The 24,137-nt window shown below is 44.1% G+C and overlaps 1 protein-coding gene across 1 annotated transcript in view; it reads right to left on the bottom strand.

Moving 5' to 3' along the window:
* Positions 1–24,137, bottom strand: part of SHOC1 (shortage in chiasmata 1) — a 447,382-nt gene that overhangs the window by 31,071 nt on the left and 392,174 nt on the right. The window contains exon 26 of the mRNA XM_073612299.1: positions 13,933–14,064. Coding sequence (XP_073468400.1) covers positions 13,933–14,064 — 132 coding nt within the window. The remainder of the gene's footprint in view (positions 1–13,932; positions 14,065–24,137) is intronic.

Here is a 24,137-nt window from a genome sequence, read left to right as displayed (position 1 = left end):
CTGACTCTGCGAACGCTGCAGTTATGCATTTAGTGTTTTGTAAGTGTCAGTGATCGATCGATACTGCACTTGGGTGGGCTGGGCTGGGCCGGGCGGAGGGGCAAAACGCAGGTGCTAGCAGGTATCTGGGCTGATCCCGCTAACACTGCGTTTTTGGGAACCCTAAACTGCTGGGGACGCTAGTATAGATCTGATCGGACCAGATAGGGAGGTGCACCACTAAGGGAGGTGTACGGTGCGTGCGTGGGTGTTAGCGCTACTGGCGTTAACCTGACGCTGCCTGGGGCTGGTGCTTGCCAGTTCACCAAAATGCTACCAAAAAAACTGTTAGCGATCGCAGGGATCAGGCCTGACTCTGCGAACGCTGCAGTTATGCGTTTAGTGTTTTGTAAGTGACAGTGATCGATCGATACTGCACTTGGGTGGGCTGGGCGGAGAGGCAAAACGCAGGTGCTAGCGGGTATCTGGGCTGATCCCGCTAACACTGCGTTTTTGGGAACCCTAAACTGCTGGGGACGCTAGTATAGATCTGATCGGATCAGATATTGATGCGTTCAGATACTATACCACTAAGGGAGGCATATGCTGCGTGCGTGGGTGTTAGCGGTACTGGCGCTAATCTGACGCTGCCTGGGGCGACGCATATCACCGCCGGGTGATCAGGGGGCTAAACCTTTATTCGGTAATAAACGGCGGGTGCCCTGACACTATAAAAAATAAACAAACTAACCAGCGTCAACCGTAACAGTTATACGGTGATCAGTGGTGAAAGGGTTAACTAGGGGGCCATCAAGGGGTTAAAACATTTATTCGGTAGTATATGGGGGTCCCTGTTGCTATAAAACGCTGACGGCGAACCTAAATATTTACGTCCCTAACTAGCGTCACCAGCGACACTAATACAGCGATCAGAAAAATGATCGCTTAGCGACACTGGTGACAGGGGGTGACAGGGGGTGATCAAGGGGTTAAAACTTTATTAGGGGGGGTTAGGGGGGTATCCTAGACCTACAGGGGGCTAATACTAACTGTCCCAACACTGTAACTGTCACAAACTGACACCAATGCAGTAATCAGAAAAAAAAAAAAAACTGCTGGTGTCAGTTTGTGACAGGGTGGGGGGTGATTGGGGGGGGATCGGGGGGCGATCGGGGGGGGGATCGGGGTGTTTTGTGTGCCTGGCATGTTCTACTGTGTGTGTGTGTAGTGTTGTGCACTCACATACCTGTCTTCTCTCCTCGGGCCGGAGCGGAAATTACCGAGCCGAGGAGAGATGACATCATTTCCTTTGCTGCTGTTTAGCATACAGCAGCAAAGGAATGATTCGATTGGCCGGCGGCGATCGCGATGGGGGGGCCACGAACGGATGGCCTCCCCCTCACCTCCGATCGCCGTGGGACAAAAGACGACCGCCTCGGGCACCGGGGGGGGGGTCCGATCGGACCCCCCTCCCGCGGAAGACAAATCACGTACATGTACGTAATTTTGCCTGTCCGTGCCGCCTTGCCGACGTACATCGGCGTGAGGCGGTCGTCAAGTGGTTAAAACAGGGTTAGGTTATAAAATAATATCCCAATCACTGAACATCTCACGGAGCACTGTTCAATCCATCAACAGAAAATGAAAAGAGTATGGCACAACTGCAAACCTAAGACATGGCTGTCCACCTAAATTGACAGGCCGGGCAAGGAGAGCATTAGTCAGAGAACCAGCCAATAGTAACTTTGCAGGAGCTGCAGAGATCCACAGCTCAGGTGGGAGAATCTGTCAATAGGACAAATATTAGTCGTGCACTCCACAAACCTGGCCTTTATGGAAGAGTGGCAAGAAGAAAGCCATTGTTGAAAGAAAGCCATAAGAAGTCCTGTTAGCAGTTTGTGAGAAGCCACGTGGGGGATACAGCAAACATGTGGAAGAAGGTGCTCTGGTCGGATGAGACCAAAATGGAACTTTTTGGCCTAAAAGCAAAACTAACACTGTACATCACCCTGAGCACACCAACCCTACTTTGACACGTGGTGGTGGCAGCATCATGTTGTGGGGATGGTTTTATTCAGCAGAGACAGGGAAGCTGGCCAGAGTTGATGGATGAGGTTCCCCTTCCAGCAGGATAACGACCATAAACATACAGCCAGAGCTACAACGGAATGGTTTAGATCAGGGGTCCTCAAATTACGGCCCATGGGCCGGATACGGCCCACCAGGGTGGTTTACCCAGCCTGCGGACTGCCCCTTTAACATCGAAGCACTCCCCCTCCCTCTGCTACCTTAATCACACAAGATGAGAAACATGACAGGTCCGGACAAAGGACTGGACCTTTCACCTTGATTTCACCAATCAATCACCTTCCCCTGCACTTGAAATATTCTGCCCTTTGTCCTGACCTGTCATGCTTTGCTTCTTGTGTAATTAAGGTAGCAGAGGGGAGGGGGAGTGCTGCGATGTTACAGAAGAGGCAGTGTAATACCACTGGAGGGCTCTGTGATTGGGGGGGGGCTCTGTTAAGGGGGGCTTTGTGATGGGAGGGATCTGCGATGGGGCTTTATGATGGGGATCTGTTATAGGGGAGTCTGTGATGGGGGATCTGTTATAAGGGAGTCTGTGATTGGGGGATCTGTTATAAGGGAGTCTGTGATTGGGGGGCTTTGTGATGGGGGATCTGTGGTCAGTGTGGATTTGATAAGCAAGACCCAGAGTATCCCTTTGTTTAAATTTTCCTTGTCCTTCCACCACCAGAGGGAACGGTTTACTTTGGTGGGGATCGATACGTCTTCTTCCAGATTTTTGTCCTTTAACTGTTCCAACAAAAATCTCTGAAGGTGTCTTTGGTGGAAACTGGCCCATTGTACGGACGGAATTGCTGCTTTCATAAGTCCTAACGCTGACATCACCTCCCTCACTGTACATTTGGTGCTGGTTTGAAGAGAAGACATCCTCTGCTTCAGATTCAATATCTTTTCTTCCAGCAAGACTATCCTTTGATCTATGGACAGGATCTTGTAGCCCAAATACAGAATATTCTGTGTTGGGGTTGTTTTGGACTTTTCCAAACTGATTATCCACCCCAATTGACTCAAGCTGAGTTGTGTTAACTCTAAGTCCTGACAAAGTTGTTTCTCCGAGTGGGCCATGAGGAGCAAGTCATTTAGATATGGTATAATTGAGGCTGACTGAAGTCTCAACTTAACAAGTGCTTCTCTGAGAACCTTGGAAAAAATTCTCGAGGATGACAACAGTCCAAAGGGAAGTGCTCTGCACTGAAAGTAATAAATTTGTGTCTATCTGAATCGCCATACAAAGACATTTCCGGCATTCCTTCCTTATTGGGATATGCAGATAGGCATCCCTTAAATCCAGGGTAAACACCTCTTTTCTGGAGAAGATTCCTTATTGAGTAAATGGACTCCATCCGAAATCTTTTGTATTGGATTTAGAGGTTCAGGTGTCGGATGTTTATGATTAATCTGAACTTCCCTGACGTTTTTTTTACCACAAAGATGTGCGAGTAAAAACCATCCCCCTGTTCCTGAATAGGGACTGGTGTCAATACCTCTTGATCCACCATCTCCCCTATTAGTAGTGGTAAGGCCCTGGCCTTTTCTGCGTGTCTTGGAAGTTTTGTCACTAGAAATTTTGAGGGTGGGTCGCTGTTAATTCCAGTGCATAACCTATTTTTATTATGTTTAAAACAAACTCATTTGAGGTTATTTTTTCCCACTGCGGGAGAAATGTTTTTAGTCTTCCTCCCACAGGAACCCTGATGTCACTGGTGTTTGGGGTTCTGACTGGAGTGGTTAAAAAGTATACCTCCTTTTCCTTTCCCTTCTTGCCCTGTCCAGTGCTTTTTGGGTTTGAACTCCTTCTCTGTTTTTGAGGGCTCTTTTGAGGGACGAAAAAACTTTCTTTGAAAGTTTTTCTTTTTAGTGGGAAAGCTTTCTATTTATCCGCCGTTCTTTCTAAGGCGGTATCTAATTCAGGACCGAAGACTAAGTCTCCAGTAAAGGGGACACTGCACAAGCGCGTCTTGGACCCCGTGTCTACCCCTCAAGTTTTCATCCAGACAGACCTTCTGGCTGAGTCTGAAAGTGCCGCAGTCTTAGCTGCAAATTTAACGGAATCAGTTGAAGCGTCAGAAATAAAACCTGTTGCCTTGAACAGCATAGGGAAGGTTTTTAAGAGCTCCCCTCTAGGAGTGCCTGTCTCTGGGTGTTCTTGTAGTTGTGACAACCAGAACTCAAGATTTCTAGCTACAAAGAAGTGGCTAGAGCTATCTTCAGACCTGCCATTGATGCATCCCAGGCCCTTTTTATGACTACGTCTGTTTTCCTGTCCATTGGGTCCTTTAAATTTCCCATATCCTCGAAGGCAAGGTCGGACTGTTTCGACACTTTGGACAATAGGGTGTCTAGTTTTGTTTTTTTTTTTTTAGACCGCCTCTGGGTTCTCATCAAAGGGGAATCTTCTTTTAAGAGAATTTGGAAAGAAGGCTTTCTTATCCGGCTCGGCCCACTCCTTAAGGACAAGGCCAGAAAGTACGCTATGTATAGGGACTACCTTTGCCTGCTTTTTCCCCAGTGCCTCAAAAATCTTGTCATACCTGGACAACTGAACTTCTTCCTCATCAATTTCCAGGGTATCAAAAATAGCGCTCAACAGCTCATCCACCTCCTTAAGGGACAGCTTGTATTTTGCGGCTTTGTTAGCTACAGCCTGATCCTCATCCTGGTCTGAGTCAGGGTCAGAGGATTCAGGCCTAACCAATGCGGGGCTATGCTCCCTGACTCTACGGGGCTCCCCGGAGCTGGATGTTGTAGGGCCTGGTTAAGAGGGAATTGCAGCTGCACTACTGGTGGAAGCAGATGTGTTTACATCTGCGATTAATTCCCTGAGAGGTTTAAAGGTTGATGCCATCTCATCTTTAAAGGTGCTAAGGAATTTAGCCAAAGGAGAGTCTGCCTCTGATTTTAGTAAGCCTGCAATACACTGCCTTCATAAAGCTTTGTTAGAGCCTGAAGATAACTTGTTCCCACAGTTAGGGCACGTTATGCAGCCTGACTTGTCTTCCCTTGGAGCCTCCTTAGCCTGTAGATAAAAATAGATGAACTTAGCATCAAACCTCAACCCTCTTGAAACACCTGTGCTGCAACCACGACTACTGCATATTCCTGGGACAGTGAGGTATCCACCACCATGGACATACTAGTCCCAACCCCACAACTACCAACACGAAAAACCACAGTACAGGGCTTGCCCAGCAGCCTACCTGGGTTTGGCTGGTGCCTGCATCCGCCGGAGTGTCCTGGGGATTTGCCTCCATGGTCCCCCCTTTCTCCTCCGAATCCTGCCGCTAGTCCGCTATTGCTGGACACTGGTCTGGATTTACTAGGCCCAGCCTGGGCTCTTACCCTCCTCCTTGCGCCCTGGAGACCCAGAACCGGGTGATGATGCAGTTCCGCCGGAAATGACACAAACGGCGTCCCTGGCCCCCACTGCGATCGCAACAAGGAGCTGAGATGATAAATCCACCTACACAGCTTCTGGGGGTACCTGCATCACCCTGGCACACCTCGGCACTGGAAGGAGGGGGGTAACGGGTCTGCTCCTGTTTATGCTGGACGGTACCCGAGCCCCAAGAAAAAGAAGGTAAGAACTTCACTGGGGCCGACGGATAGGACCCAGTCTCCCTGTGTGGTCTCCACTCCCTTCAGGCAGCCCCTGAGAGATGAAGTCCCTCTCCTGGTTCTCAGCAACATGTTCCTCCGACTGAGGAAACACAAATGACTGACCAGGGACCTGAGGGACCGCCTTTTGAACTGTGGCAATGTGTTTCCTGTGGCAAAGGGAGGGACTCCATCTCTCAAGGGTTGTCCTGGAAGACGACTAGAGAAAAATAGTGATGAAAAGGGGTGAACTGGATCAAGAGAAAGGAACACGTGTTCCCCATGACGTCAGTGTTGGGTGAATATACAATATGACCACCACCGGTTGTGAAAAGGCTTACCAGAGTGAAGGGACTCAAATGGGCATACACTCAATGAGTCAGCAAGAATTATGGTGTAAACACCAAAGCATGGGACATCCGCGCCTGTACTTCTGACCAGAGTGGAAGATGATCCCTCCATCCAACTGATGACTCAGATTGGCAGTTCACAGATGTAACCAGCAAGATGGACAGAGTCTGGATTCACACATGTGTGGTGCGAATTCCAGCTCTGTTTTTTCTGGGAAGAGAAAAAACAGCTGTTCAGCTGTTCCTCTCCATTGTAGCTGCAGATCAGCTGACCTGGTCTGATTCTGACTCATTGAGCATATGCCCATTTCAGTCCCTTCACTCCGGTAAGCCTTTTCACCACCGGTGGTGGTCATATTATATATTCACGCAACACTGACGTCACAAGGAACACTTTTTCTTTTCTCTTAATCCAGTTCAGTTTTGATCACTTTTTTTTATGGATTTATCAACTTTCAATTTATCAATTTTCATAGGACACTATATGGACTTATTCAACAGCAGCACAGTTAGCCTTCAGTACAGGGTGTGCATGAATTGGTTTCCTTCTTGAATAATGCTGTGATCTGTGAGGTGGGACTTGGGGGGTTTGTAGGTGTGACTGGGCAGGACTGAATACTAATTAGAGCTGTGAGGGAAGTTACATTGTTTGCAGAGTCTGAAAGACTTTAAGGGGACTCTAGCTTCTGCAGGAAGTGGCTGTGAAGGTACAGAGTCTATCAGCAGGATATACAGTGTTACATGATACAAAGGTACAACTAAACCCAGAATATCAGGGGACCTGTAGACCGAGCAACATGGTACAGAGGTATGATCTATGCTGTGATTGATCATCCCATTCAGTTCTAGTGAAAAGAAAGTTGGAATTCAGCTTTCATGGGAATATGCCTGATTTAGCCCCAACAAGAGATCTACCCTTACAGTGGGGCTCCCCTGCACTGCAAGGGTTAATTGCTCACTAAATCTAGAGATACATGAATAGGGAATAATACCTTATTTCTCGTTGTAGCAGGGTCCCTCCAGCAGAGCGACCAGTCCCATGCAGTATCCTTTCTGCCACTCCTGGTCACACTTCTGCCTCCTCCAGGAAAAATGCAGGGTAAATAGGCCTTCATTGTATGTGATAACACTAAGTTACCTACTACAGACCAGAGCTTTGGGTTAGGGTGTGTAAAACTGTCTGTTCCTGTACACGCTAGACATAATGAGCATTTAACCCTTGCAGTGTGGGGGGGCCCACTGCAGGGGAAGATTTTGTCAAATTCATACAAAAGGTATGTTAGAGAAAATATTTAGAAATGTGTTCATAAAAAAATGTATTAAAAAACAGAATGAATGGCTGGGGGAAAATACCACAATATGGCCACTAGATGGAGCTCAGGATCAAAGGAAATAAATACTAATTTCCTATCATTCATAGCTTCATCAAATTGCCATGATGCAGGGGGCGGAGCCAGCAGCTGAGGAAGATGGCAGCATAAGGAGAGAGCTCCCGGTCCACGCTACAGCTCCCGAGCTTTCTTAGCGACTACATACAGCGACATAACGCCGCTCCAGCTCCTGATCTCTGGCGCAACACCACCAGTGGATATGGGGAAGGGAAAACAGGCACCAGGTCCCCGCAAGCTAACTACGTACTTTGGGCCTGCCAGAGTTCAGTCACCTAAAGATGGCGCCGGCCGAGAACAGCCATGCTCTCCCTCATACCACAGCACTCTGCTCCAGTGGTGGAAGCAGAACCTCTCACAGAGACTCTCTCCGGGGAACAGCCCTGTAAAATCCAACCCCAAGAAATCCCTAGCACACCAGTATGCAGTTGTGAAGGGGAAGGGAGACATGAGGATTCCACAAGAGAATTCATTGAATGCATAGATGATTATCCTGCTGTTGGGCAGCTCCTCTCACACAAGACACTGAAAGACATACTGGTGTCTCTGATCACTCCACAGGGATATGATGACAATGGTTTCACAGATAAGAAGGGAGGTGGATGACATGGGAGAATACACCACATGGAGAACAAGATGGGAGACTTTGCAGTAGCACACAATGAGCTGGTTGATACAGTGAAGCAGATGATGCATTAACGGCCATTAAAGCAAAAATAGCGGACCTCGAGGACCGTTCCAGAAGGCACAATGTAAAGTTCAGAGGGATCGCTGAAAAAATACTCCCTGATCTTCGCAACCATATTCAACAACTGATAGCAACACTCCTCCCTGAGGTACCCAAGAGAGAGATTGTTGTTGGCAGGGCACATAGACTTCCTAAGCTGCCATTTTTGTTTCTTTATTTACACCACTGATGCTGCTCGTCATTCCATGGAAAACACAGATCCTCGCCTAAAAGAATTCCCGAGACCATACAACAGACGGACTAACGATATCACCCAATCACAGGTACTTATTTACTTTTTGCATTACCTATTTGAGCAATGGCTATTAAAATAATCTCACTGAATGCACACGGGCTGAACAGCCCCGTCAAACGCAAAGCTATGTGGCAGGAAGCTAAAAATCTCAAAGGAGATATCATTTGTGCGCAAGAAACCCACTTCTTAGATGGTAAAGCCCCAAAATGTACACGCAGACAATTCCTGCATGTGTTTACTGCGAACGCAAAGGAAAAGAAAAGAGGAACATTGATAGCAATTAAGAATTCTGTTTCCTTCACTGTCCACTCTACAGTATGGGATCAAAATGGGAGATACATAATTCTTGTGTGAGATATTAATAATATCACGTATACCATAGCAAACATTTATGCCCCTAACACGCACCAAATTCACTTCTTACGCAAAGTACTAAAAAAAATCTGCTAAGTACCTAAGGGATCTCTTCTTATTTGCGGAGACTTAAATGCCATTGTGGACCATAAACTAGACTCAACTGCTAAATCGCAATGCAGACCCTCATTACAATCTCTTCTACATACCAAAGATCTCTATGGCTCATGACGCTGGCTGAATCCTGCGGAGAAGGATTACACATATTATTCAGCTCCTCATTAGACATACACCCGAATTGATCTCTTTGTGTCTGACCTACAAATGTTATCAAAAGTGTCTACAGCGGCTATTCATTCCATTCTTTTGTCGGATCATGCTCCGATCTCAATAATGATCAAGGAAAGGAATGACTCATGACCTATTTATATGTGGAGAAACAATGTGAGTCTCTTCTCCAGGCTGCCATTTAAAGCAGAAATTAAAAGCAAATTACAAGAATTCTTTTCTAACAATGTCACACCAGAAGTATCTTCTTCCTCAATATGGTGCGCACACAAATCCTTTGTTAGAGGCATATTAATACAGATGACGGCCAGGGAGAAAAGACGCAAATCACAACTTATGTCAGAAATACTTGCTAAAATTAAACAGCTGGAGTCTCATCATAAATCCACATTGGCAGAGGACAAATTGATAGAACTGACCCAATATAGAGACCAATTTAAATCCCTATTAACATCCAATCACAAAAATGCTTTAGGGAGACGTAGAGCATTACACTACTCTCAGGGTAATAAAGCAGGAAAATTCCTGCAGAAATAGACAATTGAAATCTAAATTAGCTTAAATTTTTGACCCTGTAACGAAAACAAAAGTATTTCACCCGGACCAAATTGCAAATGCCTTTCGCAAATATTACGCAGACCTCTACAACTTAGTGAATGATCCAGCAACTCTGCAACCATCTGAAAGACTGATGGCCGTTTTTTAAGGTCAGTAACCCTTCCGAAAATATCTAAAAAAGACCTAGGTCAATTAAACTCACCCATTGGAGATGATGAGATTCTGGCTGTCCTTAAGTCGTTGCCAAATAATAAATCACCCGGAGCTGACGGCTTTACAGCTGAATATTACAAAACTTTTTCAGACACCTTATCCCTACATCTAAAGAGATTATTCAATGACGCAGCTACCAACGCATCCTTCCCTTCTGAAACATTGAAGGCAACGATAGTGACTTTACCTAAACCAGGGAAAACACCTGACTGTCCACAAAATTTTCGCCCTATATCGCTGCTAAACTCAGATCTTAAGATATATGCAAACATTTTGGCCATTAGACTTGCTCTTATACGCATTGCGTATTGCGCATTGTCCCCATTCTGTCCTGAACAAGGCCATACTTCTGCCTGCTGCCTGTAGGACTTACTGCCATTATGTCCCTGCCTGTTGCACTGACCACACCACATGTTCCTGCCTACTACCAGGACCAATATTTATGGCACTTCTGACAATATCTCTGCCTGCACTAACCCTGGACTGTATATGGACAGTATTCCTGCCTGCTGCCTGGACAATTGTGTTTGCCGTTGCTGACCAAGTCCCTGCCTGCTGCCTGGACCAGTGCTATCCTCCTGTGTACAGCTGCGCTACTACAACCACAGGTAATCTTTTGTTTACGCTTTGCTCAGCATAATGTATTTTGGGGTGTAATTCTTGGTATGTGCATGCTATGTGTCCCTGACGGTGTTCCTTGCATGTTGGATCTCTGTATGTGGTCAGGCTGTGTAGAAGACACATGTGGTATCGCCATACTCAGGAGGAGTAGCAGAATGTATTTTGGGGTGTCATTTTTGCTATCTAAATGCTATGTGTTGGAAATATCTTATAAACGGACAACTTTGTGTAAAAAAAATGTGTTTTAATTTTTTTCCACATTTTCCAAAAACTTCTGGAAAAAAATCAACTTTTCAAAAGACTCATTAGGCCTCATAGATTATACGTCGGGGTGTTAGCTTTCCAAAATGGGGTCATTTTGTGGGTGTTTCCATTGTCCTGGTGCTCCAGGGCCTTCAAAAGTGTAATAGGTGGTTGAGAAATGAGATGTGTAATTTTTGCTCATAGAACACCTGATGGTGCTCCCTGCATGTTGGGCCTCTGTATGTGGCCAGGCAGTGAAAAAATCCCACATATGTGGTATCATAATACTCAGGAGGAGTAGCAGAATGTATTTTGGGGTGTCATTTTTGCTATCTAAATGCTATGTGTTGGAGATATTTTATAAACGGACAACTTTGTGTAAAAAAAAATGCGTTTTCATTTTTTTTCCACATTTTCCAAAAATTTCTGGAAAAAAATGAACCATTCAAAAGACTCATTATGCCTCATAGATTATACCTTGGGGTGTTAGCTTTACAAAATGGGGTCATTTTGTGGGTGTTTCCATTGTCCTGGTGCTCCAGGGCCTTCAAAAGTGTAATAGGTGGTTGAGAAATGAGGAAAAAAATGAACCGTTCAAAAGACTCATTATGCCTCATATATTATACGTTGGGGTGTTAGCTTTCCAAAATGGTGTCATTTTGTGGGTGTTTCCATTGTCCTGGTGTTCCAGGGCCTTCAAAAGTGTAATAGGTGGTTGAGAAATGAGATGTGTAATTTATGCTCCTAGAACACCTGATGGAGCTCCCTGCATGTTGGGCCTCTGTATGTGGCCAGGCAGTGAAAAAATCCCACACACGTGGTACCGTTATACTCAGGAGGAGTAGCAGAATGTATTTTGGGGTGTCAATTGTGGTATGCACATGCCATGTGAGAGAAATAAGCTATTACAATGACAATTTTGTGGAAAAAAAAATCTTAATATTGCAAAGAATTGTGGGAAAAAATTACAACTTCAAATAACTCACCATGCCTCTTACTAAATATCTTGAAATGTCTACTTTCCAAAAAGGGGTCATTTGGGGGGCATTTGTACTTTCCTGGCTTGTTAGGGTCTCAAGAAATGAGATAGGCCACCAGTACATCAGATGTGATACATTTTTTATGATTTGCACCATAGCTTTCCACTAATTTTGGGTTATTTTACCAAAGATATGTAGCAGTATAAATTGTGGCCAAAATTTATGAAGAAAAATTAACAATTTGCTAAATTTTATCACAGAAATTAAGAAAAATTCATTTTTTTTCAAAATTTTCGGTCTTTTTTCATTTATAGCGCAAAAAATAAAAAACCCAGAGGTGATCAAATACCACCAAAAGAAAGCTCTATTTGTATGGAAAAAAGAACAAAAAAATCATTTGGGTAGAGTGTTGCATGACTGAGTAATTGTCATTCAAAGTGTGAGAGCACTGAAAGCTGAAAATTGGTCTGGACAGGAGGGGGGTTTAGGTGCCCAGTAAGCAAGTGGTTAAAATGTTGATCCTTCCTAAAATTCTATATCTTTTCAGAACAATCACTATAGATATTCCAGCTAGTTTTTTTTTTTTTTTAAATAACTCCCTCATTAAAAACCTTATATGGCAAAGAAAGATACCAAAAATAGCATTTTCTACACTACTAAAACCCAAAAAACTAGGTGGTGTGGGTCTACCAGATTTGGAATCTTACCATACAGCAGTACTTCTGGAACAAGCATATTCATGGTTCGACTCCACATCTGACAAACAATGGGTCTCCATAGAGAAGGCATCCACCGAATCCTTAGACCTCACCTCCCTTCTTTTGGCAACTAGAAAAAACTCATCAGTAAATATTCCCAATCTCCCTGCTATTCAAGCTACAGTGAATGCTTGGAATAAGAGTCCCGACAAAGATAGGAAAAAAACCACAACCACTCATATTATTGCTCCAACTCCTGTTTCAGAATACATAATACCCTCTATTACAACAAGACATTGGATATCTAACAGGATATGCACCATTAAAGACATCAACATAGAAAATCCAAAAGATAGACACTATGAAACACTACAAGTGAAACATTTACTTCAGAAAAATGACATAAGGCTTATCAATGTTAATAGCGAAATATGGCAGGAACTACAAATTAAACCCTTTAAAAAATGAGGTATCTCTTTCAAGCTCAGAATAGAATAAAGCCAGAGAAATTACCTTTAAGGCATCTAGATGTGTCAACCACTGGGATAATTTCCTTAAAATAATATATAGAAGCTATCTCGTTCCCCTCAAACTATCCAAAATATACCCGATTCAAAAGATGATTGCTGGAGGGAATGTGGGCAAAAGGGGTCCATAATCTATGTTTTTTGGAGATGCAAATGCCTACGAAGTTTCTGGAATGGTATATTTGTCTTGATGTCCAAGATCACAGGTTTCTTCATCTCCCCTGCACCCGAAATGGCTCTCTTGCACCTGAAGCTAGACAAAGTACCTAAACAATTCCGTCCCCTGATCATACGAATTCTTACAGCAGCTCGTATAACGATTGCCTTCCTCTGGAAAACTAAAAAGGCCCCTAATGTGTCAGATACTATCAAAAGAGTACAAAATTCTGCCCAATATTAAAGAATATTAGCGCATAGTACAGGCTCTACACAAAAATTCTATAACATTTGGAACTGTTGGATCAATTGTTTCCCAATAAGGGATACATAGCCAGAAACCCAATACAAGATCCGGTCCATTGGAACCTTAATATTTTCCATCTGCTCCAATTACTACAGCATTTTATGGTGTTAAAGTTTTGTTACGTTTTGTTTTGATGTTCTAACTTTTGTTGATACCCACCTGTTTGAAATCCTCAGATTATAATTCATACCACCCCCTTTATCAAGGGAATAGAGTTATAGTTGACAACCCTTCTGAATATATTTGTACTGCACAAATGACGAAAAGTTATATATGGCTTGAATACTGTATCTCTCAAGATATGCTATGAATATCTTTGTATAATCTATCAATTTTCAATAAAAACTAATTGAAAAGAATTGCCATGATGCGGTATTTTCCTAAACCACTTATTTTTTTATGAATGGGAAGCACTCAACTTGTATAGGAAATAGAAGGAGAACATTTAATCTTGCCCTATTCTTACAGAACACATGTACCAGCAGTTTTGCTGGAAAATAGCTATGCAAATCTTTTTATAAATACACCCTTAAGGATTCATAGTGTCATCTGCAGGCTCTAGAGCTACACAAGTAGTTCTCAGTATTCTGTTATTTTACACTGACCTCTGATAAAAGGATGGAAAGCCAGGATTTGTCCAACCACTTATAGGGGTCACTTGCACTCATCATGAGGGTGTGATCTGCAATACGTCGAACAAGCAATCCAGTCTTCTCTATTCCTGGAGATATAAAAGTCTAAACACAAATATATACATGTATTATTAATTTTACTATTCAGTCATCTTATTATGATTCTATCTATGATGAGTAATATTTAGAACATAGGAGAAATCATCAAGTAAATAATAATGAAATCTGTTAAAAGAGGTCAGGAATAGGGATGAGCCGAACACCCCCCTGTTCGGTTCGCACCAGAACATGCGAACAGGAAAAAAGTTTGTTCGAACATGCGAACACCGTTAAAGTCTATGGGACACGAACATGAATAATCAAAAGTGCTAATTTTAAAGGCTTATATGCAAGTTATTGTCATAAAAAGTGTTTGGGGACCTGGGTCCTGCCCCAGGGGACATGGATCAATGCAAAAAAAAGTTTTAAAAACGGCCGTTTTTTCAGGAGCAGTGATTTTAATAATGCTTAAAGTCAAACAATAAAAGTGTAATATCCCTTTAAATTTCGTACCTGGGGGGTGTCTATAGTATGCCTGTAAAGGGGCGCATGTTTCCTGTGTTTAGAACAGTCTGACAGCAAAATGACATTTTGAAGGAAAAAACTCATTTAAAACTACCCGCGGCTATTGCATTGCCGACAATACACATAGAAGTTCATTGATAAAAACGGCATGGGAATTCCCCAAAGGGGAACCCCGAACCAAAATTTAAAAAAAAAAATGACGTGGGAGTCCTCCTAAATTCCATACCAGGCCCTTCAGGTCTGGTATGGATATTAAGGGGAACCCCGGCCAAAATTTTAAAAAAAAAATGACGTGGGGTTCCCCCTAAATTCCATACCAGACCCTTCAGGTCTGGTATGGATTTTAAGGGGAACCCCGCGCCAAAAAAAAAAAAAAAAACGGCGTGGGGTCCCCCCAAAAATCCATACCAGACCCTTATCCGAGCACACAACCTGGCAGGCCGCAGGAAAAGAGGGGGGGACGAGAGTGCGGCCCCCCTCCCTCCTGAACCGTACCAGGCCACATGCCCTCAACATTGGGAGGGTGCTTTGGGGTAGCCCCCCAAAACACCTTTTCCCCATGTTGATGAGGACAAGGGCCTCATCCCCACAACCCTGGCCGGTGGTTGTGGGGGTCTGCGGGCGGGGGGCTTATCGGAATCTGGAAGCCCCCTTTAACAAGGTGACCCCCAGATCCCGGCCCCCCCCCCTGTGTGAAATGGTAAGGGGGTACATAAGTACCCCTACCATTTCACGAAAAAAGTGTCAAAAATGTTAAAAATGACAAGAGACAGTTTTTGACAATTCCTTTATTTAAATGCTTCTTCTTTCTTCTATCTTCCTTCATCTTCTGGTTCTTCTGGCTCTTCTGGTTCTTCTGGTTCTTCCTCCGGCGTTCTCGTCCAGCATCTCCTCCGCGGCGTCTTCTGTCTTCTTCTCCTCGGGCCGCTCCGCACCCATGGCATGGGGGGGAGGCTCCCGCTCTTCTCTTCTTCTCTTCTTCTCTTCTTCTCTTCTTCTCTTCTTCATTTTCTTCTCCGGGCCGCTCCGCAATCCATGCTGGCATGGAGGGAGGCTCCCGCTGTGTGACGGCGCTCCTCGTCTGACAGTTCTTAAATAACGGGGGGGGCGGGGCCACCCGGTGACCCCGCCCCCATCTGACGCACGGTGACTTGACGGGACTTCCCTGTGGCATTCCCCGTGACGTCACAGGGAAGTCCCGTCAAATCACCGTGCGTCAGAGGGGGGCGGGGTCACCGGGTGGCCCCGCCCCCCCCCCCGTTATTTAAGAACTGTCAGACGAGGAGCGCCGTCACACAGCGGGAGCCTCCCTCCATGCCAGCATGGATTGCGGAGCGGCCCGGAGAAGAAAATGAAGAAGAGAAGAAGAGAAGAAAAGAAGAAGAGAAGAGCGGGAGCCTCCCCCCCATGCCATGGGTGCGGAGCGGCCCGAGGAGAAGAAGATAGAAGACGCCGCGGAGGAGATGCTGGACGAGAACGCCGGAGGAAGAACCAGAAGAGCCAGAAGAGCCAGAAGAGCCAGAAGATGAAGGAAGATAGAAGAAGCATTTAAATAAAGGAATTGTCAAAAACTGTCTCTTGTCATTTTTAACATTTTTGACACTTTTTTCGTGAAATGGTAGGGGTACTTATGTACCCCCTTACCATTTCACCCAGGGGGGGGGCCGGGATCTGGGGGTCACCTTGTTAAAGGGGGCTTCCAGATTCCGATAAGCCCCCCGCCCGCAGACCCCCACAACCACCGGCCAGGGTTGTGGGGATGAGGCCCTTGTCCTCATCAACATGGGGACAAGGTGTTTTGGGGGGCTACCCCAAAGCACCCTCCCAATGTTGAGGGCATGTGGCCTGGTACGGTTCAGGAGGGAGGGGGGGCCGCACTCTCGTCCCCCCCTCTTTTCCTGCGGCCTGCCAGGTTGCGTGCTCGGATAAGGGTCTGGTATGGATTTTTGGGGGGACCCCACGCCGTTTTTTTTTTTTGGCGCGGGGTTCCCCTTAAAATCCATACCAGACCTGAAGGGTCTGGTATGGAATTTAGGGGGAACCCCACGTCATTTTTTTTTTTAAATTTTGGCCGGGGTTCCCCTTAATATCCATACCAGACCTGAAGGGCCTGGTATGGAATTTAGGGGGACCCCCACGTCATTTTTTTTTTTAAATTTTGGTTCGGGGTTCCCCTTTGGGGAATTCCCATGCCGTTTTTATCAATGAACTTCTATGTGTATTGTCGGCAATGCAATAGCCGCGGGTAGTTTTAAATGAGTTTTTTCCTTCAAAATGTCATTTTGCTGTCAGACTGTTCTAAACACAGGAAACATGCGCCCCTTTACAGGCACACTATAGACACCCCCCAGGTACGAAATTTTAAATTTAAGCATTATTAAAATCACTGCTCCTGAAAAAACGGCCGTTTTTAAAACTTTTTTTTGCATTGATCCATGTCCCCTGGGGCAGGACCCAGGTCCCCAAACACTTTTTATGACAATAACTTGCATATTAGCCTTTAAAATTAGCACTTTTGATTTCTCCCATAGACTTTTAAAGGGTGTTCCGCGGCATTCGAATTTGCCGCGAACACCCCAAATTGTTCGCTGTTCGGTGAACTTGCGAACAGCCAATGTTCGAGTCGAACATGAGTTCGACTCGAACTCGAAGCTCATCCCTAGTCAGGAAGGATGATTTTCTTATGTGGGATTAATTATATGTTACACTTTAAGGAAACATGGACCATCATTTATAACTTCCTGAGTAAGGTGTAGCAGTGATACATCTTTATATATATAGCATAGAGGATAATAAAAGAAAAGATTGCACTGCAATTTAAAGTGGTTGTAAATCTCAGTCATGGAATCTGAGCAATGCACATATATCTGTAGTGTTTACTTACCTCTCTCCAAAGCTCTGAGTGTCGTTTCTCTCTGGTGCTTCCTTCCTCTGTTATCAGTATGAGTCACTTCTGAGAATTTTTCCCGACATATGAGATAAATTTGTATTGGGAGGGAGGGGGCGGGAGAGCTCAGCATACAGCTTGTCTATTGAGAACACAGTTCTTCTGCTGTGTGAAGGGGGGTGTGTGCATTTCCTCCAATCAGCTCTCACACACTGTAACTACAGTCTCTCTGCCCCCTCCTCTGTGCTCCTGACAGATGATGAAAGATTTTTAACATGATCTGCACTTTTGAAGGGTAGAGAGGAGAAGATTGCAGATAAACAAGGAAAACCTATGTAGGAGGAATTGTTTAATTTCTGTGCATCACCTGAGGCTATTCACTTCACTGGGTATTTGAGCAGGTTTACAACCACTTTAGGCAACAATCAAAAGGAATAATGGGTGCACAATGGGCCCATCGTTTAACAGTATATTTATTACACAGGATGGTATAAACCAGCATTTTAGTGGTGGCACCCTTTAAAGTGATTGTAAAGTCTTGTTTTTTTTTTTTTGTTTAAAAATAACAAACATGTTATACTTACCTGCCTTGTGTAGTGGTTTTCCACAGAGCAGACCTGATCTTCCTCTTCTCGGCTCCCTCTTCAGGGCTCCTGGCCCCTCCCTCCTGTTGAATGCCTCCAAAGCAAGCAGCTTGCTATAGGGGCACCTGAGCCAAGCCACAGCTCCCTGTGTCCATTCAGACGCGGAGCCGTGGCCTGCTCCACCCCCTTTCTCTCCTGATTGGCTGTCAATAGCGCTGCACTGCTGTCTCAGCCAATGAGGAGGGGAGACCCGGAAGTCGAGACACTCCTAGAACATTGCTGGATTGAGATGGCCCTCTGGTAAGTATTAAGGGGGCTGCTGCACACAGAAGGCTTTTTATCTTAATGCATAGACTGCATTAAGATAAATAAACCTTTTGCCTTTACAATCACTTTAAAACTATGCACCCCAGTCTAAAATGTAAAAAAACAAAAAATGTTACTTATCAGTTGAAAAGCACTTCACATCAGAGGTTCACCCATCACATCAGAGCCCATCCCCATTTCACATAGGAGTCCACCTTTCACATCAGAGTTTCCCCATCATATCAAAGTCACCCCCCTATACATCACTGGCCCCCCATCTCCAGAGTCATAGGCCCCCTATCACATCATAGTCCCTCCTATACATGAGAACCCCCCATCATATCAGAGTACCTCTATCATGGCAGAGTCCCCCTATCACATCAGAGTCCCCAACTTGATCACAGTGTCTTCTCATCCATCTTTGATCCAGGATAAACTGGGTTTTGTGCTTGAGGCACCTCAGGGTAACCCAAAAGGCACCACAGGGTCCCATGGCACCCTGGTTGAGAAACCCTGATTTAACCGCTTGCCGACCAGCCACACCTCTTCACCTTTGACCTCTGGGTGACACGCCTGCTGACATTTGACCTTTGGGGGTGGTCCCTATTCCAATACCTGAGTCCTAACCTTGTTTTTCTAACCCTAACCCTAACTTCTAACCCTAACTCTAACTTCTAACCCTAACCCTAACTTCTAACTCTAACCCCAACCCTAACCCGACATTTTACTGCGGCAGGTCGGCATGATCCCGCGAACTGTCGTAGCTATACGTCGGCTCGCGGGAACGGGATAGCAGGCACATGCCCATGCCCGCTGCACAGCGGGGTGCCGGTGCCGATGCTCGTGGCTGATGGTTGTGATGACCGCTGGCCACGAGCGAGCGCGAGGGGCAGAACACGGAAGTGTGTGTGTAAACACACAAATCCCTGTTCTGTTCTGAGAGGAGTGACAGATCGTGTGTTCCTTTTAGCTAGGAACCACAATCCATCACTTCCTCTAGTCAGTCTCCTCTACCATCAGTTAGAATGACCTCCCAGGGAACACAGTTAACCCCTTGATCACCCCCTAGTGTTAATCCCTTCACTGCCGGTGACATTTTTACAGTAATCAATGCATTTTTTATAGCACTGATTGCTGTATAAATGTCAATGGTCCCAAAAATGTGTCAAAATTGTCCGATGTGTCCGCCATAATGTCACAGTCCCGATAAACATCGCAGATTGCCACCATTACTAGTAAAAAAAAAATAATAATAAAAATGCTATAAATATATCCTCTATTTTGTAGACGCTATAACTTTTGTGTATGGAAAGCAGGAGTAGATATGGCGCTGCTCTTATGGGATGAAATTTTCCATGATGAACCCCTATTTTGTGCTTAATGTGATTACTTTATTTGTGTGGGTCCTAAGTAATGTGTATAAATAACAAAAAGTCCATAAAATCAATTAAAGTTCCAGTGTGTGCTGGAAATAAATAATAATGGCTTCTTGACAAAATGTGTTTCAAAATTAAATACGTGAATAAATAGGTCAGAATTTGAGATGTGTGGAACCTAACTTATATTTTAGGCTCTTGGAGTCAAAATTGCTTTACTGGTGTGAGAGTCTCTGGCAGTTATTTGCCAATAAAAAAGTTTTTTATGTATATAGTTCTATTCTCGCTCTAATGCATGATTTTACCAAACCATAGTATGGGTAAAATTTCAAATGAAGTGCCACAATCTTATATTGCATTTCATATATGAAAAATAACAAAGTGCAAATAGTGCATGAAAAAAGGTGCTAGTGTTACATTAAAGTGACTTGTGCTGACATATACAAAAAAGTGACTTGTGTGCTGAAAACCAGTGTTTTTTTGGATAAGAAAATTTCATTGGTTTCAAAAAGTCTTTTTGCCACTGTGCAGCAATTCTGGGTGTCTCCGGTCTGTGCTGCTGATCCTGCCAGAAATCCATTGAGATTCTGATTTTCTGTAATCTCTTCCTGTGCTGCACTGTTTATGGTTTTCAGACAGCCGGTGGAGCTTTAGACTCTTTTCTATGCGTTTACTAGGCTAATCACAGCTGCTTTGCCTGTGAAAGGGCTATCCCTTCTATCACTAAGCAGTCTCCTAGCCTTCCAGGCATACCATCTTATTTGGGCTCTTCCAAAACTTTTGGAAGAGCCCAAATAAGATGGTGGTGCAGCTCAGGAAGAGATTACAGAAAATCAGAATCTCAATGGATTTCTGGCAGGATCAGGAGCACAGACCGGAGACACCCAGAATTGCTGCACAGTGGCAAATACTGTGACTGCTCGTACCCCTGCAGGGGGAAGTGCATCCGGTGAGTGCAAGCAGAATAAGAGCACGCTGTTGAGGCACAACCACCAAGCCAGCACCTGGACAAGAAGTTTCCCATATAAATTTGTTTTCCAGAGAGGGGCTTCCCTCGGAACCACTCAAAAAGACTTTTTGAAACCAATGAAATTTTCTTATCCAAAAAACACTGGTTTTCAGCACACAAGTCACTTTTTTGTATATGTCAGCACAAGTCACAATGTAACACTAGCACCTTTTTTCATGCACTATTTGCACTTTGTTGAAATGCAATATAAGATTGTGGCACTTCATTTGAAATTTTACCCATACTATGGTTTGGTAAAATCATGCATTAGAGCGAGAATAGAACTATATACATAAAAAACTTTTTTATTGGCAAAAAACTGCCAGAGACTCTCACACCAGTAAAGCAATTTTGACTCCAAGAGCCTAAAATATAAAAGTTAGGTTCCACACATCTCAAATTCTGACTTATTTATTCACGTATTTAATTTTGAAACACATTTTGTCAAGAAGCCATTATTATTTATTTCCAGCACACACTGGAACTTTTATTGATTTTATGGACTTTTTGTTATTTACACACATTACTTAGGACCCACACAAATAAAGTAATCACATTAAGCACAAAATAGGGGTTCATCACGGAAAATTTCATCCCATAAGGGCAGCGCCATATCTGCTCCTGCTTTCCATACACATTCTAATACACTCCACCTAGGTGGAACTGTATTCGTAGAGGCAGCAGCTCTATATTTTAGGAGTACCTTATCCACTGCACGGATTCACCTTATACATGCTATAACTTTTGTGAAAACCAAACAATAAATGCTTATTGTGATTTTTTTTACCAAAACTATGTAGCTGAATACATATCGGCCTAAACTGAGAAAAAATGTGCTTTTTAAAAAAAAAAATGGGGATCTTTATTATAGCAAAAAGTACAAAATATTGTGTTTTTTCAAAATTGTCGCTCTTTTTTTGTTTATCAAAAAATAAAAACCGCAGAGGCGATCAAATACCACCAAAAGAAAGCTCTATTTGTGGGAAAAAACGGACATCAATTTTGTTTGGGTACAGCGTTGCACGACCGCACAATTGTCAGTTAAAGCGACGCAGTGCCGAATCGCAAAAAATGGCCCGGTCATTCAGCAGACAAATCTTCCGGGGCTGAAGTGGTTAAACACATTGTTTAAGTTTAAAAACTATGACATTTTTGTTTTTAAAAGAATATAAACTGAATATAAACTGTACACCATTGGCTTCTTATAAAAATAAAGGCAACAAAAATACTTTCCTTGCATCATCTAATGAAATTCTAGCATAAAAGCTATCATCTTTTTCTGCAGAATATTATTGTAGAAAGGAAATGGAAGACTGCCATGACAACTCGAGTGCTTTCCTCCTCCTTTTTTTTTTATACTGGAAGTCATATAGAGCTTACCTAAGACTCAAGTGTCATGCAGGGGATGCAATAGTTTGCACCATAAAGAAACAGCTGCAGTTGCAGAGGGTACAGCTACATCTGTGCCCTATAAATGAAAGGGTGCCTAGGCAGCCAGCTCTTATGCCCCGTACACATGATCGGACATTGATCGGACATTCCGACAACAAAATCCATGGATTTTTTCCGACGGATATTGGCTCAAACTTGTTTTGCATACACACGGTCCCACAAAGTTGTCGGAATTTCTGATCGCCAAGAAAGCGGTCACGTACACCACGTACGACGAGACTATAAAAGGGCAGTTCAGAACCAAGCGCGGCACCCTTTAGGCTCCTTTTGCTAATCTCGTGTTAGTAAAAGTTTGGTGAGAGATGATTCGCGCTTTTTCAGACTCGTGGCTTTCAGATCATTTTCTGCTGTTCACTTTGTGCTTGTGGGTTTGTATCTGATCTTCAGTGCATGCAGCGAGTACAATTGACTTGTCATTGTGTTCTTGTTCGTTACTGATTTTCAGGTCGCTCTTCACAGGCCTTGCTGTTCTTCAGTGCGTTCTGTTACTTCGTTCTGAGCAGCCGACTGTTTTCTAGCCATGTTGCGTATACGTACTCCTCGTAGAGTTCGTGCTGTGCGGGGGCTTGGTGTTGGGGTCCTTACCTTGACACAAGCCCAGTATATGAACAGGGTGGGGAGGAGTTCATGGACCAAGAATTGGTTGCTCCAGCATAACCAGTTCTGTCACATGCCTTTGCTCCGTGAGATCCGTGAGAATAATCCTGACAATTTCAGGAACTTTCTCTGGATGGCTTTGCTGGCAAGCCATCACTCCGGAGCAGAGGCTAGTCGCCACCCTGTGGTACTTGGCGACGGGGAGAAGCCTGCAGGACCTTAAGTTCTCGACAGGCATCTCCCCCCAGGCTCTGGGGATCATTATCCCAGAGACCTGTTCTGCCATCATCCAGGTCCTGCAGAAGGAGTATATGAAGGTAAGATTTTTATCCTTTAACATCACATTTTATTGTATTTAATGTTTGATAAGATATTGTATTTCTTTCCTCGTTCCCTAATTACCATGATTGTAATATGCTGTGAATGTCCCCTTTGTCCTCATGCATGCTGAAATTTTAACTAATTATTTTTTGTCCATCATACATATTTGCCTTCACTTACCTCCCCAGCATGCTCTCCTGGCCCTATAGTCATCTCGTGTAGTCACTTAACAATGTATTTTGTCAGCTCCATAGTAGTGCTTTACTCTAAAAACCCCTAAAATGTTAAAAATTGTGATTTGAATTGAATTGTGTGTTTGAAATTCAGGCAGAGTGCCAGAGGCTTTTTTTTTTGGGTCCCATAATCATTTAGAACCCTCCCTCCTCCCAGCTGCTAACTCAGCTGATACCAATCCTCTATCTGCTGACTTTGCCAAACCCATATACACTATACCCACCTCTTTTGTGGTCAGATTTATGGATGAATTCCCCAAAGCATGTAGTGCAAGGGCCTGCCTGAATACTTTTAAATTGTACTGTTTGAAGTTTTTGTATCCTATTATTATCTTGATAGGTAATAGCAGAATGTAAAAATGTGCTCAAATGTGTACAGTGTGTATTTATCTCTTTGTATTATGACACTTCTTACCTGTCCAGTGGGCTGTCTATAGTGTAAGTAAGGAGGGGCTGGCCAAAGTAATCCACATTATTTAGGCATTCATCTCTCAATGAAGTGGAGAGGGTTACCTGTCCAAAACATCTCCCCCCCTTGTAAAATTCACAAAATGGCCCATGAGAGGGGGGGGGGGGGGGGGGAATCCGATAGGTGGACCTTATACCTTTGTCTTTAAATACTCCTTAAAATAAATGTAATACTGATGTTGGCCAAGAATGTTAGTGTCTAATCTGCTTTCCATGTTTATGTGCAAAATGATTAATTTTATTTTCTTGTTTGACTCCACAGTTTCCTTCCAACCCACAGGAATGGCAGACTGTGGCCTCCCACTTTGCCCAGCGGTGGGACTTTCCTAACTGCGGAGGGGCAATTTATGGGAAACACGTCCACATTGTCCCACCACCCAA

Source organism: Aquarana catesbeiana, linkage group LG01 (genome assembly GCF_042186555.1).
Source record: "Aquarana catesbeiana isolate 2022-GZ linkage group LG01, ASM4218655v1, whole genome shotgun sequence".
NCBI lineage: Eukaryota > Metazoa > Chordata > Amphibia > Anura > Ranidae > Aquarana > Aquarana catesbeiana.
Note: the sequence above shows the minus strand (reverse complement) of the source record. Positions and strands in the feature narration are given on the sequence as shown.